The 18,081-nt window shown below is 38.3% G+C and overlaps 1 protein-coding gene across 1 annotated transcript; it reads right to left on the bottom strand.

Annotated features, from left to right (window-relative positions):
* Positions 1-3,934: 3,934 nt before the first annotated feature.
* Positions 3,935-14,668, bottom strand: isl (LIM homeodomain protein; the record flags this gene model as incomplete). Its single annotated transcript, NM_001032595.1, is given in 7 exon segments — positions 3,935-4,508; positions 5,319-5,504; positions 6,334-6,713; positions 7,886-8,094; positions 10,211-10,394; positions 10,397-10,400; positions 14,317-14,668. Coding segments are annotated over 7 exon segments (1,143 nt in total).
* Positions 14,669-18,081: the final 3,413 nt, after the last annotated feature.

Raw genomic sequence — 18,081 nt, 5'->3', positions numbered from 1 at the left:
TTATTTTTTTGCAACAATTTATATTCTTTTAATTCCACAATATATTTATTTAAACAAAAAAGTTCCTTCAAAAATCTTTAAACACTTTGCTGCAAAAAATAAATTTTCTGCACCAACGTTTCGTCTGCAATGCGACGAGTCAATATCAGGGTTCGCAGAAACATTGTTACAATATTGGCAACATTTTACCAGAAAAGTAATTTCTAATATTCAAAATACTTCGAACCACGATCGATTTTTTACGATTTCTATGTTTTATGAAATGTCCTGGGAAAATTTCGAAGCGAACACGACGTTTATGACATCACAAGTCAATTTGTCACGTTTCGTCCCGCTTGACTGAGTTTCAAAAAAGTCTAAAAAAACAAAAAGTTTGTTATTTTTAGAAGAAATTCGTTTGTAGGTAAGTTGTAATTGTTCGCGGCATATACAAACATAATTAATATTTTATTTACAGCTCAAGAACACATAAATATCAATCTATTTTTCCTCGCATGGCGGGGCACGACAGTCGTTATAACATGGGTGTTCTGTTTCATACACCTCGTGCCTGCTTACGAGTTACCACGTATGTGACTTTATAGGTGATTGTTATTTTAGCTTTACTACGACGTAATTAATAAAAACATTGGAGTTTATAATTCTGTAGTCATATTAAATAATCTCAAAAAATTACAAATTTTGCTTCTATTTTAAACCCGGTTTTATAAATTCTTGTGTAATTCTAAATTTAACGCGAAAATATGAAAGTTGTTACTAGCAGCCTCGTGTGTTGTGGGATCGTTATGGGTCGATGGGATAAGCAGGCTAACTTATCGCTTTGCTTGCTTTCAATAACCTCGTACTTGTGGCCCTTCCCCCCAACCCTACACGCCCATCACGGGGTTCGGGGTGATTGTTATACAAACAATTGAAAAACAACTTCGATTGTTCTTCGCGATTTCACGCGACACGACGCGAATTTTTACTTTTTCCAAAAACTGCGTACCTTTTTTTATTTCTCGATTTTTTCAAAATGTTCTTCCACGCTTCGACGGAAACGTCAATAAACGAACCCCGCCTTTGTTTCGTCACAATGGCAACTATGTCGTGGGGAATTCCCTTGTTACGTCATCAAATGTTCGACCGGCCAAGAGGCGCCTCTCCACAAACACCTCGGTGAGGCAACAATGGCTTCTGTGACGTCACAATACCCGGTTTATCAAACGATGTCATGTGTTTTTGTAAGAATCGTAAAAAATCTTGCGTTCGATATTCTATTGTGACGTCACAGTGCGACTATTTACACTTTGTCTATCTTCACTTGTCGATTGTGTCGTAACAATTGTTTATTCGGGATTTGTCTTCGGATCAAAATGGTAGATTCGGAAATTCGAAATCGTTTTGTTACTTTGTTCTACAATTTCTTTATTACGTCACAGTTGAATTGACATATTAAAAAAAAAGTGTTTGTCTACGTCATAGAGCACACATTGTGATCAAAGCAACCACGTGGTCGGAAAGAAGTTGTAAAATTCTACAATTTAATATTTGGCGCCATTTTCGCGTCTTTGATCTCGAATGTTCAATTGCTATATTTCCCGGTTTGATTGTTACGTCAGTCCTTTTTGTTTCTCGATTGTTTAATTTATTTTCTCGAATTTTTAGATTTTGTGATAAAAATAAAATTTTATTTAGTTGTATTAACAGTTTGTGCTAAAAATAACAACTGCTGTCGCGAATTAGATCTTTTTAATTGTGACGTCACACGGTTTCCGAAACGACACGAGTTGCGAAACTTTAGGGGGATTTGGGGGTTCGGGGGGTTTGGGGGGGAGGGTCATATTTCAACTCATTCAGCAGTTAAGTGACTCCATTGAAAACTTCAAGTATTTTTACCACAAACTTTTACTAGAACAAAGTTTTTCTAAAGATTTTGTCACTTGGTTGTATGCTCTCGTCACCCGGGGGTTTAATTCTTCTATTGTTGCTTAGAAACAACAATCAAATCGCGTTTTGTCGCGAAAAATAAAAGAAGGATCCATGCTGGAACCCGAGATCTTTCTTTTATGCATTGCCGCTGTTTATCTTGGTCGCTTTGTGAGCTCGCTTGTTTGTATAAACGTCATGCATTGAAAATTCACAGTTGCCATTGTTACGTAACAAAGCGAGAACAAGTGGTTTCTCATTTCTCTTGTTGTCGATTCGATGATTTTATTCGAAAACAATCGCTATTGTGAGTTTAGATAGTTAGATCAAAAAGTGGAGTTCTAACATTTTACACCGAGTGACAAGTGTCAAGTGTCAACTTACTAATGACGTGTCAGTGATTGGTTGCCTGTCACTTCGTCTGTTACGTCATAAACACCTCACGCGATGTAACAAACGAAACGCGATTTTTTGATTTTCAAAACCGAAAATTTTCTTTGTCGCCATTTTTGCGATGAATAATGGGTATTGTGACGTAACAGCTTGGCGCGCGACATATTTTGGTTCCAAAATGGCTGTGACGTATTTGGCGAATTAATATTTTATGAATCAAAACTTGGCCCATTCATAAAAACTTTGGCGATCAGCAGCAAAAAAACGGAGATGAATTTTATTTAATATTTGTCAAAAATTATTTTCCTCAATTTTTTTGGGCATTTTTCGTTTCCACAAATTTATGGATATTTTTCGTTAAAATGGCCACCCACCCCACACACAGAACGAGTCGTTTTGAGGAAAATAATTTTCGTAACTCGATAAGCGGAAAAAATTCTCGTAAACTTCATGTTAAGGTTGTACCTCGTAAATGTGACGTCACGCTTATCAGCTCGTAACAAACGAATATTTTACGTCACAGTATATTACGTTTTTTATTGTTGTTTTTGTTTGTGACGTAACACGTTGTATGTACATAATTGGATAAATAATTGTATATATTGCAAACAAAATATTGTGACTTTGCTTTTAAAATTTCGGTTGTAAAAAGGATATTAATTTGTGATCTGCCATCTTCTTTTGTAACGCCCCCCCCCCACACCCTCTATTCTGGCACCCCCCTCTCCAATAAATGGCGTCCCCCCCCCCATAAATAGCGGTCCCAACCCCGCATGTCCCACATAATGTCGCCAAACACACCCAGTGTTAGAACTTCCATGTTAACAACATCCAAACCAAACTAACACGACGTCCAACCGACATAAGATATATCAACCATTGATAAGAATCTTGTCCTAATGTTAAAAATACATTATTCATTGACACGAGTTTTATTTATCTCTTCGAATATACGATAGCGAGTCAACAAAACAACTTTTTTCATTTTTTTGTCAGTGCCCAAAAAGCGACAGTCGTTAAAACACGCTACAGTAAAAACTACTTGAGTAAAAGTTCCAAGTGTGGCAGCTAAACCTACAATAAAAGCGTGGCAGCCAAACCTACAATACAATAAACTCACAGTGAGTTGCAGTTGATTAAAAACAAATCAAGCAGTAATTACAAAAAAAGTATGGTGTTTTGACTTTTACTATTTTTATGTTTTGATAAAAATAATGTTGGTCACACTCCAGTGGTTTTAAACTTTGAACAGTGGGTGTCTGTGACGTAACATATCTCTGTTTGTTCATAAAGAACACGAGTCTTTAGTTTTGTAAAATTGGGATAATTGACGCAACTTTCACAAATTTTGTAGCCGCTGTGTTTTTAGTTTTGCGGTGCATCGAAATAGTTTGTGCGATTAAGCGAAAATTAACCCCCGGCCCCAACGTACCCTGTTTGTGTGGGGCGAATGTGTTGGGGGGCCCGCCACCCATGCGTGAAACTTGGGGTCAAAATTCACCCGGGACCCCACATGATGCACGCCACGCGCTCGAACCTACTCAAAACGAATTCCGAAAACTTTTTTAAAAAATGGTTTATCTAAACCTCAAATTTTGACTTTGTAAATTAAGTGAATGAAAGTTTTTCTTTATTTTTGATTTTATTTTGTAAATTGCGACCACAATGAGACAAAATATAAGACGACATGCATACTACGCACCGTATCTAAAAATAACGAGATTTGTCTTTTGTTGATTGTGCTTGTTGGTTTGATTGTGACGTGGAACTACGTCATTTTTGTGACGTCATAATGACGTGGTTTATATTACTTGGGAACACAAAAATTGGAACAATCGGCAACACTGCGTTAAATACTCGGCAACACTGCCTATGGCTTGTGTGTAAGATCCGGGAAGGAAACAATTTGCCGCTTAAGTTTTAAGCAGCTTATATAAGTTAGTTGCCAGAAGAATATTTTCTTCTTTGGTTGCATTTTGCAGATGGGACAATATTGCGGGTCTAACAAAAACTACGAATCTACACAAACGTATGATGAATGTTTGTAATTGTTTGTCGTGTTAGCTACACGCCGGTACAGTTGATTCGACTGTGTGCGGGGTGGAACATGTGGTCGAATCCATGCTGGCTGAGGAAACTGAAGGAATGCTACTGATTTCGGACGAATCGGATATCGAGCCTTGACCTTGATCGGAAAAGTTGTTCATCTAGAATGAAAGGAATCGGTTACTTGGTCACAAATAATGAGTTGATGCAATTTCTTGTTGTGAACAATTTGTGGTCGAAGTTTGTCGTAATATTGAAAAGTCAGAAAATTATATCAGTTTTAAGATTTGAATTATTTGGTTGCAATACTGGAAGGTAGCTAATATAAGAGTTCTTATATAAACATGTATACCGAGTTTACTATATTTGTTGTTGTAATGGTCGGGCCAGTATAACTGCATCGTGATATAATATGCTGATAATATGGACTTTTTGGTGTTTAATAATTGGGTTGTTTGCATTGTTTCAGTTGTTTCAATTTGCTGTTGTGGACAATTTGTGGCGAAAATTGTTTTGATTGAAAGTTGGAGATTTTTATCATTTATCAGGAATTTAAAACTGAATAGTTTAGCTGCAAACTTTTGCGAAGTTAAGTTATTTGTTGCAACAAACTGTCACGTGAAAGGACAAGAACATTGGAATTTAGGAATTGAGTTATATTTTTGCAATGTTAAGGGTCGTGCTGTCGTGCTCTATTGTGGTCAAGGAAGATATCTTGTGTTTTAAAAGTTTTGCTAATTTGGAAAATATTATCACAAGTCTAATTAAGCCTTGTGAATGGCGGACGAAACTTTGAAGTGAAATTACTGTTTTTTTACACTGGAAAAGCCGAGAAAATCTGCCTTACATTCAGTTATGCCTTGTAGCAGAAGCAACATGTTGTTTGAAATGCAATATTCAAGTTGTCTTATATATTCTGGGTGCGTAAGAATAATGGAATCTTGTGTTTTATATTTGTGAATGTAACTCACCAGTTGTTGGAAGGCCGGTTGTTCTATTTCGCTTTGAAGAGCAAAGTCGCTGAGTGCTTTCCAAGCTGGTTGCTGGTAGTTCCTCACTTCAACAGGAGCTACACTAACTGAGTTGTCGTTTCTTACAGGTTCTGATGCAACCATGGGGACTCCGTTCATCCCTGATAAACCCTGGACGTTATTACCCTAAAATTCAAGAAAATTTAGGGTAAAATTAACGTTTTATGGAGCTTAGGATGAAATTAAAAAACTTTTAAGTTGTTTATTTTTAAAATATCTGGATTGTTTTGTAAGAATGACGGAAACAAAGTTGATTCGGACGTTTGGAATGAACAATTGTGATTAAGAATTGGTATTATGATGTTTTAAAACATGTCAATAGTTTGAATTTCAACTCAAGAATTCTGGATTTTTTTATTATTTCAAAACTTTCAGTCAGATTGGAATTCCAGGCCAAGTCAAGACACGAAATTTTCACCAAACGTTTTGTTTGATCTGTCCTCGCGTACAAGCAAGCTTATCTAACCGTGTTTGCTTACCCAGCCAACATACGGCTGAGGATAAACTTTGTACCGCAGGTAAACACTACACACAGTAAGTATGAGGACCAAGTCGGAGGTTTCGAATTAAATCTAAAGTGTTTAAAACTTTGTGGCGACCAATACTCAATGTTGAAGTTATTTTTGTGCTGTAACCATAGCAACGGTTTTCTGGGGAGGGGTGGCCCGCTATGACGTATCACCCCTTTGGTTGGAATCATCGGTTTCTTAAAGTTAATGTTTAATCGTCGTCGTCGCTACAGTAGCTCACACGTAACAAAGGGTGATTAACGCATCATCAATGACTACGCGAACATGGATTCGAAATTAATCGCGGGGTTTGAATGTTGGGTGTTTGTTCACCTGAATATAGCAGCGAGGTTCGACACCGCTGTGGCCGCTTTATTTGTTTGTTCCGTTATAAATGTAATCATAAATCACCCCGGGGTTCGAACCCTGTACCGTTAGTATCCCACCTGTTCGTTATTATGCTGTTGCTTCGCTTGCTGCTCCTGGATTTGTTTCAAAGCTATGGAACGTTTCTTGTCTTTGCATCTTTTGTTTTGGAACCAAACCCTTATTACACGCGAAGATAGTCCAGTCATTTCTGTGAGTTGTTCTTTCATTAGAGCGTCAGGTCGACAGTTGGCCGCGTAACAAGTTCTAAGCGTGTGGAGTTGTTTCTCGTTGAGCACTGTCCTAACTCGCGTCGTCTTCGCATCTTTGCTTCGCCTTTGCCCCCCACTGTGCCCACCCGACCGATGGCTGATCACCCTCTCGCCCCCCATTTGAGGGCTGATGACCCCTTGAGGGTTCGGGGTTTGGGGAATTCCCGGAATCATGTGGCCGTCGTGAACTGGAAGAAAAAAAAATCATCAATTTTGGAAAAAGATAAAATATCGGAACTTTTTAAAGAATGAAAATTTGAATATTTTTGAGAGAAGAAAAAATGCTTCGACATTATTTAGTTAATTATCATTGGAGCGGAACAAATTTAACGGAATTTTAAAATTTTGGTCAAATATTTTAGACAGGAAACGGCAACCACGGGGACGGATTTAAAGGAGGGAATATTTTATAAAGTTTTTACTGAATACTGGTCGAAGATTTTCTCATTAAATATTTAAATTTTGGAGTTTTTGTTGAAAAGGTCGTGCGAGCTTTATTCCGTTGAAAATATTAAAATCGGATTTGGTTAAAATTGGCGGAAAGGTGGTTTAAAAATGGCGACAACCATTGAGGGCCGGTTTTGCGAAAGGACGGTTTGTGAGCAAGCGAAGCTTATCTGGATGCGAACAAATAAACACAACGTCTCAAGGTGACATGCGAACTTCAAAGCCGACTCAACGTTGGATCGTTATCACAATAATTAGACGGTTGCTCATATTCATACAGCATAAGCGGAGATATTTTCTACATTGGATATTCAGTGTCACAAACCGGGGCCATGAACTTTAGTCTTGACTTTCTTACATTCCGCCCAAGTTAAAAGATCAAAGACATTATCCTCGCATCTGTAATATTCTCACTCGTACCGGTGCTCGGGGCGTGCATTATAAACTATGCGAGGTATGAACCGTTGTGTATATAGCGAGCCATTGCGACTGTTAACCTGATTGCAATCTTAGCCAACCTCGCGATAGACTCAGGAGAAACTACCAAGTAAACTCTGTTTTGCGTAAACAGTCGTCCATTCTTCCCAAACTACCTTAATAACTCCCCAATTACATTCAACTCAACCATTCATTGCAACGACTTAAATATTTTCGCGACAATTTGCGCCGCGCGTTTTTGCTGGCTTGAAATAACATTATGACGTAACAAGCGCAGCTGACAAAGATTTAGAATTTCTTTCATAAGATTTTAATAATTAGAATCACAGTAAATGTCGTCACAACCACATTTGTTACGATCGCTGACGTAATAATCAACTAATGACATCGTCATTAAACAAAATCCACAAAAAAACGTATTTTTGAAGCCTAATAACGTCATCAACTCATGACGTCATGTACACGTCATTCTCACCCATCATGTCCCCGGATGTTGCAACTTCATGGTCAGCTTTGCAGAACAAACCGTCGTCTCTTAGAGCGAATTCGTCCCCTGGTATTAACTGCCTGCTACAAGCCACACACTTAAAACATTGTATGTGATATATCTTGTCTCTGGCTCGCATTACAAAGTCGTTCTTACTGAAGCAGAGACCACACTTGTTGCATTTTGTTCCGAATAACCTGGGTGAAAATATCAGTGTTAAAAACGCGAGGACAAACTAGTTACATTTATTTTTACAGTAACTTGGTCCATCATCAGTGTAAAAGAGGTTACTATCCACCAAGTTACTGCCCGAAACATCTGCTGATCATGAGTTTAGTATCCAGACAGTAACTTGGTCCATCATCAGTGTAAAAGAGGTTACTATCCACCAAGTTACTGTCCGAAACATCTGCTGATCATGAGTTTAGTATCCAGACAGTAACTTGGTCCATCATCAGTGTAAAAGAGGTTACTATCCACCAAGTTACTGTCCGAAACATCTGCTGATCATGAGTTTAGTATCCAAACAGTAACTTGGTCCATCATCAGTGTAAAAGAGGTTACTATCCACCAAGTTACTGTCCGAAACATCTGCTGGTCATGAGTTTAGTATCCAGACAGTAACTTGGTCCATCATCAGTGTAAAAGAGGTTACTATCCACCAAGTTACTGTCCGAAACATCTGCTGATCATGTGTTTAGTATCTAGACAGTAACTTGGTCCATCATCAGTGGAAAATATTCACCAAACACATAATTGAAAAACGCGGGAAATTTTGAATTCATTTCAACCAATCCCAGCATATGTTACAATGGTCGATAGTGACGACATACACGTCCAATTATGCAGCAACATTTGAATTCTTGTTTTGCATCGCGCCTATCGCTGTTCCATTATCGATGGTATGCGCCCCCCTGGGAATTCCCCCTCTTGGGAATACCCGACAATCGGGAAGTCATTCATTACGTCACAATGATGAAAATTCGAAAAGTTTTATAACTTCCGGTGTTATCATATATATATATGACGTCTATGATGTGTGAGTGCAATTTATTAGTGCGTTAGATTAAATGAATGCAACTTGTTTATCCTCATGAACATTAATGTTGTATATGATGTGATGATGAGTGAAGCAATGAAACTTGTTCTGTCGTTATCTATATTGATCCGCATTGAAAGAGTATTTTTCCTCACATAGCGGGCAAACAATCGTTATAACACGGGTGTTCCGTTTCATACACCTCGTACCCGCTTACGAGTTACCACGTATGTAACTTTGGGTGATTGTTTTTCTGTATGGTTGATAATTTAGACAACCCACAAGTGACCACTCGGTTGGAGGAATTATCATTAAGTGTTTTGCCCAATAATTTAACATTTACGTTGAATTAATACGATATCTATGTGAGTTCAAATATATTATTTCCATTCCACCTTGGCACGGATTCGAACACGTGGTCTATGACGAAACAATTGAAATAATTCCCAATTTCTTTGTGTTAAACCCGCCACGTCACAATTAGGCTTTCTCATCTTTATAGTTGTTCCCCTGACACCGTTGTATGACGTCATGGACTATATTTGGCGCCACCAGGCGACGGTTTGGGTCAAAGTTCATGTAATTATGGATAAACACAAGGGATTGTGACGTTGGGTGGCCGCGATTGTGATATCCAAGATTTATTCTCGTATTTGTTCGACTATTATTCAGTTTACTGTCCAATAATGGGGGTTTATTACGTAACAGTATCCTCCTGTATTCTCACAATCGCCCCCAATGGACGATTGTTTGTTTTGAATGATAATTGTGACGTAATAATGTTGACTTATGTTCAAATAATGCGATTATGACGTAATATTTGCAAAATAGTTTAGATTTGTAGAACATGTAACCTCTCGAACCGCACTATTTATGACGTCACAATAGAACAGCGGTGTGCGCCATGGCCGCCTTATGTTACTAACACATTGCAAATAATGAATAATTGATGTTGCAACAAACGGTGGAAATACGACGCGCAATTAGAACACAGGCGATACAATATTAATAAACTTGACAACAAGAGAGCTATGCCCATGTTTCGCTAACTTTCATATGTCGATGTTTTCGAGAACGTCATTTATTTAGCACTCTGTGACGTCGCAACACTATACAATTATAACGTCACAAAAATGTAACATCACAAAATTATATTATTAAAATATTTTTACGTCAAATATACATATCGTCACATAATCATGACGTCATAATTTCATGACGTCACAACCTCGTGACGTCAGAACCTCATGACACCACACCATATAAGGACCCACCTTGTGTAATCCCGTTTACAATACGTTTTCCCATCCCTTACAAAACACGTGCACGTCTCGTCCAAGTATTGACCACAATCAGCGCATTTTAAGCAACCAGCATGCCACTCAAGGTTGGGAGCGACACGTAGTATGTATTGGTCGTGTATAGGGGAGCCACATCCTACGCATAGAGGGATGCGGCAGGGGTCTGTAAGGAAAACTTGGTTAAATTTGTTTGTAAATCGTTTATATAGTAAGCTGGGGTAAGATGGGACATCTTTATTCATTTTGTCGTCCCATTTGGTAGTCAACAAAGAATATTCACAGAATTAAAAATTGTATCCTCACGACTTTAAAACACCGTTGTTATAATCGCTGAAAACACGCGCAAGTAATATGGGATATCATGTGCTAATCCATCTTACACCAAGTTAGTACAATGTATATTGCAATTGGATGCTTTGTTATAACTTTTGTTTACTACGTCATGAATAATGACGTCATCATAAACATGACGTAACAACCCCAGTCATCGTTTAGTAATAATTCTCATTGTCCGCTCATAATCACATCTGTTATCCTTGTTCACAATCTGTTTGGGATCATTGTTAAGTCACAGCAGGTATTATGACGTATTCACGCACTCTGTTACGTCACAAAGAAAAATGGCGCTGACAAAGAGTCAAAAATCGAGAATTGTCGCGACGATCGCGTTATGGCGGCTTTGCGCGTTGTAGCGTGGAAGAACAACCGGTAATATGACGTAATAAACGGATTTCCTGATTATCCGGAAACAAACAATAAGTCACGCATGAGCGCGCACACGTGATTGCGGTAACGATAATGGTTTGTGACGTCATAAGGGGAAATATGAATTTAATAATAAACTATTGTTTGAGCTTGATTTTGTTTGCAACATATTCCGCTTGACCCTGACTGTTATTTAATTCCAACTTCATAAGCATTATAGATAGGAACCAGATTCATGCAATTCAAAACAGTTAACGTTATATTACTGTGGGGTAAGATGGATACCGTTAGCACCCAAAACCCTGATCGTGTCTTTAATGATTTTTTGTTTACTACCAAATGGGACGATACAACAGAATGAAAACTTGTCCCATCTTACCCCACAGTTCTATATTATGTAAAAGTTTCGCGAAAAGTTTTTCTTCAAATATGGGGTGGCGGTCCGGGGGGGGGGGAGATAAATATCTAGATGAACTTTTCACCCCAAGTTAAAATTTTATGAGCGAGGGTGTGACAGTGGAAACATTCGAGTTTGACGTGGAGTGATTTTAACTCTTCGAGAAGTAACTTTAAAATTTTCATAAAATATTGAAATTTCACCAAAAATGCAATTATTGCAAAAAAATGTTAAAATTCGCAAAATGTTAGGATTTGGCGGAAAATATTAAAACTGTTCCAATTTTGCAACAAAAATTAAAAAAATATAAAAACTGCGAAACTGGCAAAGGGCTGGGAATCGTAAAAAAACTAATTTCTTTAAAAAGTGTCAGCGAACCCCGTTTAGGCGCGAACGAGTTACACGCGTCTCTTACAACTGCCTTCATTCATTAAACATAAAGACTTCGACGTCGACGCGATAATACGCGGCGTCCGCGATTTTTAATCCGACAGGAAAATAATCAAGAAATTCCAAAAATGTTTTGCGGATTCCATTGTTAAGAACAAACGGCGCGATATTTTGTTTATTACGTCACAAAGGTATATAAGAATTAACTGTTACGTCATACCAATACACGCATTTATATTGTTACGTTATAAATATAAAAATTCTAGAAATATCGAAGAATCAGCGATTTTTTTTATTGTGACGTAATAATACGGATAGTTAGCAACAATCGATGCATCGGGCGACAAACCGCTTCAAACAATGGAACATCGCGACGCCTCATCTCGTTTATGTTTAGCCTACAACCGCGTCTGTGACAAAACAAACGAGACGAAAACTCGATCAGAGCTTTCGGATAAAATGAAGCGAAGAAAAATATTTTATTCCCCCCCAACCCCCAACCCCTGCAAACCCCACAACCCTGAGAACTTTCTAAAAAGTCGTCGCTAACCCCCAACCCACCACAAACTCGAGGCCAAACAAAAACTTTATTTTATTTCTGTGTTTAAGAAAGTTCAATCTAAAATTAAATTAATTTATTTAAATTTCTTTCTTTCTTTATTTAACGCTTAACAAAGCTCTTAAAAACCTGACCCTCCCAACAATTAACAAAATAATCCCCAACAAAAGTTACAAGCCATCAAGACCCAAACATATTTTAACTTTTTTATCTCAAGTCCTAAAATCCAAATATAGACGATTGTTTATTCAATGTGACGTCACATTTATAATGCATGTTATGTCATAATGCAGCAACTATTACACCGCGACCCACTTTGTCGATCAATTAACAAACACTTTGTTAATGACTAAAGTCTCACGGGTGAGGGGGATTAGCGACTTTACACTTAATGACCCCCCTTAATTAATCCATATACACGTGCGTATACATGTGACCACTTTAGATAATTTACAATAAGTTGGTTCTAAACTACATTACCTCAAATTAATCTCCACAAACCACTTTGCTAGCGAACAATTAAAACCACTTAATCGCGATCGCATAGAAATCATATATTTTAGCGATATCGAAGTTTGCCTGTGTCTTAGTATTGTTACGTCACAGGTGCGGATACTTAGCGACGCGATTCGCGTGTTGATTATGGATTATGACGTAGCTTTGTTAACAATCGTCTTGTTCTACTTTCGCGGTTTCGTCTTTTCTAGAATCACATAAAAGTTATATATTATGATGTCATAATGCATCATTTAACTTTGGCAATCTCGTTTAATTTCATGTTTATTACGTCACAATTAAAAACGAACACGCGTCCTAATTAACCAATCGCCTAACAATAAAGGTATTATGACGTCACAATCGCAAAAACTTTCAATTATTTCGTCATAAGCATTACCATAACGTGACCGGGGTTCTAGATTTTCAATTCAAGTCTGTGTTTCGTCATAATAGTCGTGTGTTGCGTGTTATATACGTCACAATCAACCAGGTCACCGGCGGCCATTTTGTTTCCGGTTAAATAAACAAATAAAGAATTAATGAAAAATATCCACTATTTTTGCTCTTGGCTAATATTGATCGAGTGACGTCATGATATCACTGGTGATGTCATAAATTAATGACGTCACTGCGAAAATATTATTAAAATAAAAAAGATTTTCGAAAAAAAGTTAAAATACTTGAGGTCTTTAAGGAAAATATAAAAGTCTGATATTTTATCGAATGCGGGTCGATATGTTGTTGCATTATTCATTCGATGCAACCGCGGTGTGCGCTGTAAGATGACGCGAGCATTCTACAATGTATTAGAATACACTGCATTGTTCTTTATTGTTTTAATTGTTGCGTCACACACGGGAAATTGTTAACTAACATTGTCTATTGTGGGGAAAGAATAGCGATTGTGACGTAGCAGCTTGAATGGGACATTGAGTGCGATTTACGCGGCTGCATCGACGCGGTTATGACGACATAAGCGATGTATATTATCTCGTATTTGTGATTCACAATGCTTTAACACAACTTCATTGTTATGTTTTGTGATGTCACAAATACCTTTTGCAGCTTCAGATTAAGCCGTTGTGACGTAAATAAATAATAAATGCCGATTGTGACGTGACAATGGCTTGAGATATTCGCCGCGCGGTTTAAAGATGGCGATCTACGCGAACGGTAATTTTGTTGCCAAAAGATAAAAATCCAATTTCATCGCGAACATCGCGCCCCAACCCCCCGGCCCAGTCCAATGTTAGGCGCTTACAAAGGTCGCCCCCCCATTAATAATGTATCCGTCTTCGCACTATATACTGAATCCTAAGGTTAATTGTTGCCTTTCCTGCTTAAGCACTTACCCGCAATTTTGTTCAAGACACTTACGCGTACAATGCTAGTTCTTGGCCTGAATTCGAACCCAGGATCCCTGGTTCTCCAACCCTGACCTGGATTAGAACCCGGGATCCCTGGATTTTCAACCCTGGCCTGATTTCGAACCCAAACCCCCCTACTTTATTAAACAACCCACAAACTTACCGCAATTAAGCGAGGCCGACACGCAGCCTCCATGAGGGTCCGCCATCTTTGCTCCCAGTTTCTCGTCCTGACCGAAAATGGCGAATGATTCGTTCATAAAACTTGTGAACGACCCCGACCTTGAGTCGTCCGCCAACGGCGGCGAGTATCCGGGATCCAGGTTTGAAATTTCGAAATTCTCCGCTTGTAGAGCGGGGTATTCACCTTCCACCCCTATATTGCTGGCTATTATGACGTCACAGTAAATTGTCCTCACTCGCTCACGTCACAGACACAAGTTGTAATACTCGAATGCGACAGAATCAATTTATCTAAAGCTTCTCTCGAAACTTTTTCTCCGATTCTCTCTAACAGCAACAACGGGTCCTATACAACAAAGTTAATATTACTTCGGGAAACTTTCAAACCTCCCCCCAACTACAAGGCCCTCAATCCCCGCAGCGCGACCAAATATTCCTCGATGTGGTGAACCTCCTAGTTCAATGCCTACAGTGCAAATGAATGCCTTCCGATCCAGATACGACTAACTACATTAACTAATTACATTTCACACGCCCATGTTAATTAACCTCCCCACACGCGTATAACATTACCAATATTTACCAAATCCAAACAGACAATTATCTTCCTTTACTTTTGCTACCAGGCATAATGTTAATTCATTTTTCAGCGGCTCATCTAGGTATGAAAACGTTCTTTTTCCAACTTTTTTTTATCTCTGATCAAGTTTTGCCGAATTTCAGGCAAAAAATCGAAAATATAAAACGTCTTTAAACTATATGAGTCGTTAAATACCAACTTTAACAAATATATTTCACCAAACCCAACGCACGCATCGCCCTACACCTTCCTGTGTTTACGTTCGGCTGCAAACGAGTTGCGCCGAAGCATTCGCCCCATGAAACATTTATCGTCCCCACCGCGTGCAAGACGACTTCATTATGACGTAACAGAAGGCGACAATTGCCAGAACGACGTTGTAACAATCGCATTGTTACATAATAATGAATTATTATGCTGCTAGAATATTTGCAACGCCATACGCCTGTGACGTCATAATACGCGCTTTATAATGTAATAAAATAAGTGACGCGATATAAAAATATGATGTCATGATTTATCAAAATTTGAGTAAAATTAAAAATTCATTCACGTGACAATTGGACATCGCGATTTGTGACAATCGGTTTAATTGTCTTCTATTGTCACTCAACAATGACAGCGACATGTCGCGACATCGGGAACAAACCGCGCCGCCTTCGTCGCTTTCAATCTCGGCGAACAATGTCCAAAGCACCCGATCTTTATGACGTAACAATTAATTATAATATTCAACTTGTTCTGGAATTCAACTTAACAAAACCTTTCTTTATTACATCATACACACGTCACAAATATAGCGCGCGACACGCTGTACGCGCGACCACCATTTTAGTTTGAGAGTCGACGTCGCGAGCGTAGCTATTTAACGGCAGCAACACGAGATTAACGATTATTAATTCGTTGCGATTTCATTGTTAATAAGATTAGTGAATGTGAATAAACCACTAGCAAGGAAGCTGGGGGTCGTGGGAACTCTGGATGCCGCCGATGCTACGACCGCAACCTATTGTGACGTCACTTAGATGAATCGCGATGTCGAGCCAAGGATTCATTACGTCACAATCGGCATTTTTACCCCGAATTTCATGAATGAATTTCCTTCGCTTTCTTGCGGTCACGATTCGACGAAAAGATCAAAATTCTAGAATTTCGCAACAATCCAGCGATTGTGACGTCATTATACAGAGTTAAGAAAAATATGACATAACAAACAACATCTTCTCATACGTGTTACGTCACAATAAAGTTTATTTCAAACAAACAACACAAACAACGTCACAATCCCCATTATTATACAGCGCACGTGGATTCATTGAAGCGAAAACTGACAATGGGCTGACAAAACAATATTATGACGTCACAATGCGAACAGAATAATTCTAGAACGACGCGAGAAATATTCCAAGAATTGAATATTCAAGAACAAGTTGTTAAAATTTAAGAATCCGTTCGTTTTTTTTGAACTTTTAAAGTTTAAGTTGTCAAGTCGCTTTGTTGAAAATGGCCGAATTGAAAGTTATGGTCTCCAGTTACCCTGTCGGTAGCTCGCTTTGTAGATATTTTATTTTGCCGACGCCGGCCCTGGCAGACTGCCAGATCTTTAACTAAGGAACCCAACGGACCAACCAGCTAATTCTTGCTTTATTTCTGCAGCGAAATTTTTAAAGTTTTAAATAATTTCTAAATTTTTGAATCATTTTTTGGTCGATAAGTTTCGTTCAACCATCCATAACTGGAGGTCTTCCAAGTGAAGTTGTTGAAAGCTGACTCCACGCCTTGTTAGCAATAACTCAAGCGAGCTCACTCTGCTACAAATTCCAAAAAACTTGAAACTTTTCGAAAAAAATTGACCCGGCCGAAATTTGATAAAAAAAATTTAAAATTATTTTTGTACTTTTTCACAAACACATTATTTTACGGGGCTTGGACATTGTATGCGATGTTTAAACCTCATGCGATGCTTGACAATCTGTCATTTGTAAATACCCCCTCTCAACGCGCGTTCGCGAAAACGCCATTTTGTTAATTCAAATCTTTTAACAATTATTTCGCACAATCAACAAAATAATCCAACTAACTTTTAAACAACAAAAACAGCAACAATATTAATATTAAATTAAATAAAACCTCAAACCCCATACAACAACCACTAACACGTGTTGTTAATTTTTTAACTTTTGACCTCAACCTTACTATACTGACGTCACTACCTGCATTATTACGTCATACACACTACCCCTTAATAACCCCCAAACCCACCAGCACGTCCAACCACTACAGTCACAGCATGCTGTTCATGCAACCCTGGACAGTTTACTGCCACCAAGATTTTCGCTTTTTTCTTTTTTCTCTCGGCGTCGCTTCAGATCTTTTATTCTCGCGTTCGACAAATCTCGTCGCTTTAACCCTCGCGTAACTTTATTACGTCATAATAATACTATTCTGCGCATTGTAAAATTGATTTAAACAGTAAAAACGCGCGATTTCCGGAACTACTTTATACTTTATGTTATTTTTATGTTCATTGCCCTCCGCTCATCCGTTTTAACAAACACAACTTCAACAACAAAGTCGTTTAACTTGATTGCTAAACATGTAACTTACTGTGGGGTAAGATGGGACACGAATAGCACATAATATCCAAATACCACGATCGTGTTTTAAACAATCAACAACGGTCAATGGGAGCCGTGAGGATACGGTTTTATAATTCTTTAAATGTTCTTTGTTTGACAAAAACAGAATGGAAAGGGTGTCTCATCTTGCCCCCACTCTACTATATCACCGGATACGAGGCGGGATATTCAACCCGCGGTTCAAACTTCGGGTTATTTATGACGTCAAAAATGTCGATTTTTCCCCCGCATGCCGGCCCTCATGCATAATGGATGACCAAGTGACGTTTGAGTCGCTTTCTCTCATATGAGGAAAAAATCGAAATGCTGGCAAAGTCTTAATAAAAAAAGATTGTTTGTGATTTTGAATATTTAGTGAAAAAACGACGGTGGTTCTTAAGCATCAACAGGGATAAATACAAGTTCGCCACAACCAACACCACACACACACATGTATACCCAACACACAAAACTACTACCCAGCCAACCATACGCCATATATAGTAGGGTGGGGTAAGATGGGACACCTTTTTATTCTATATTCTTC

Source organism: Ciona intestinalis, unplaced genomic scaffold, assembly GCF_000224145.3.
Source record: "Ciona intestinalis unplaced genomic scaffold, KH HT000074.2, whole genome shotgun sequence".
Classification (NCBI taxonomy): Eukaryota; Metazoa; Chordata; class Ascidiacea; order Phlebobranchia; family Cionidae; genus Ciona; species Ciona intestinalis.
This window is presented reverse-complemented; position numbering and strand designations above follow the sequence as displayed.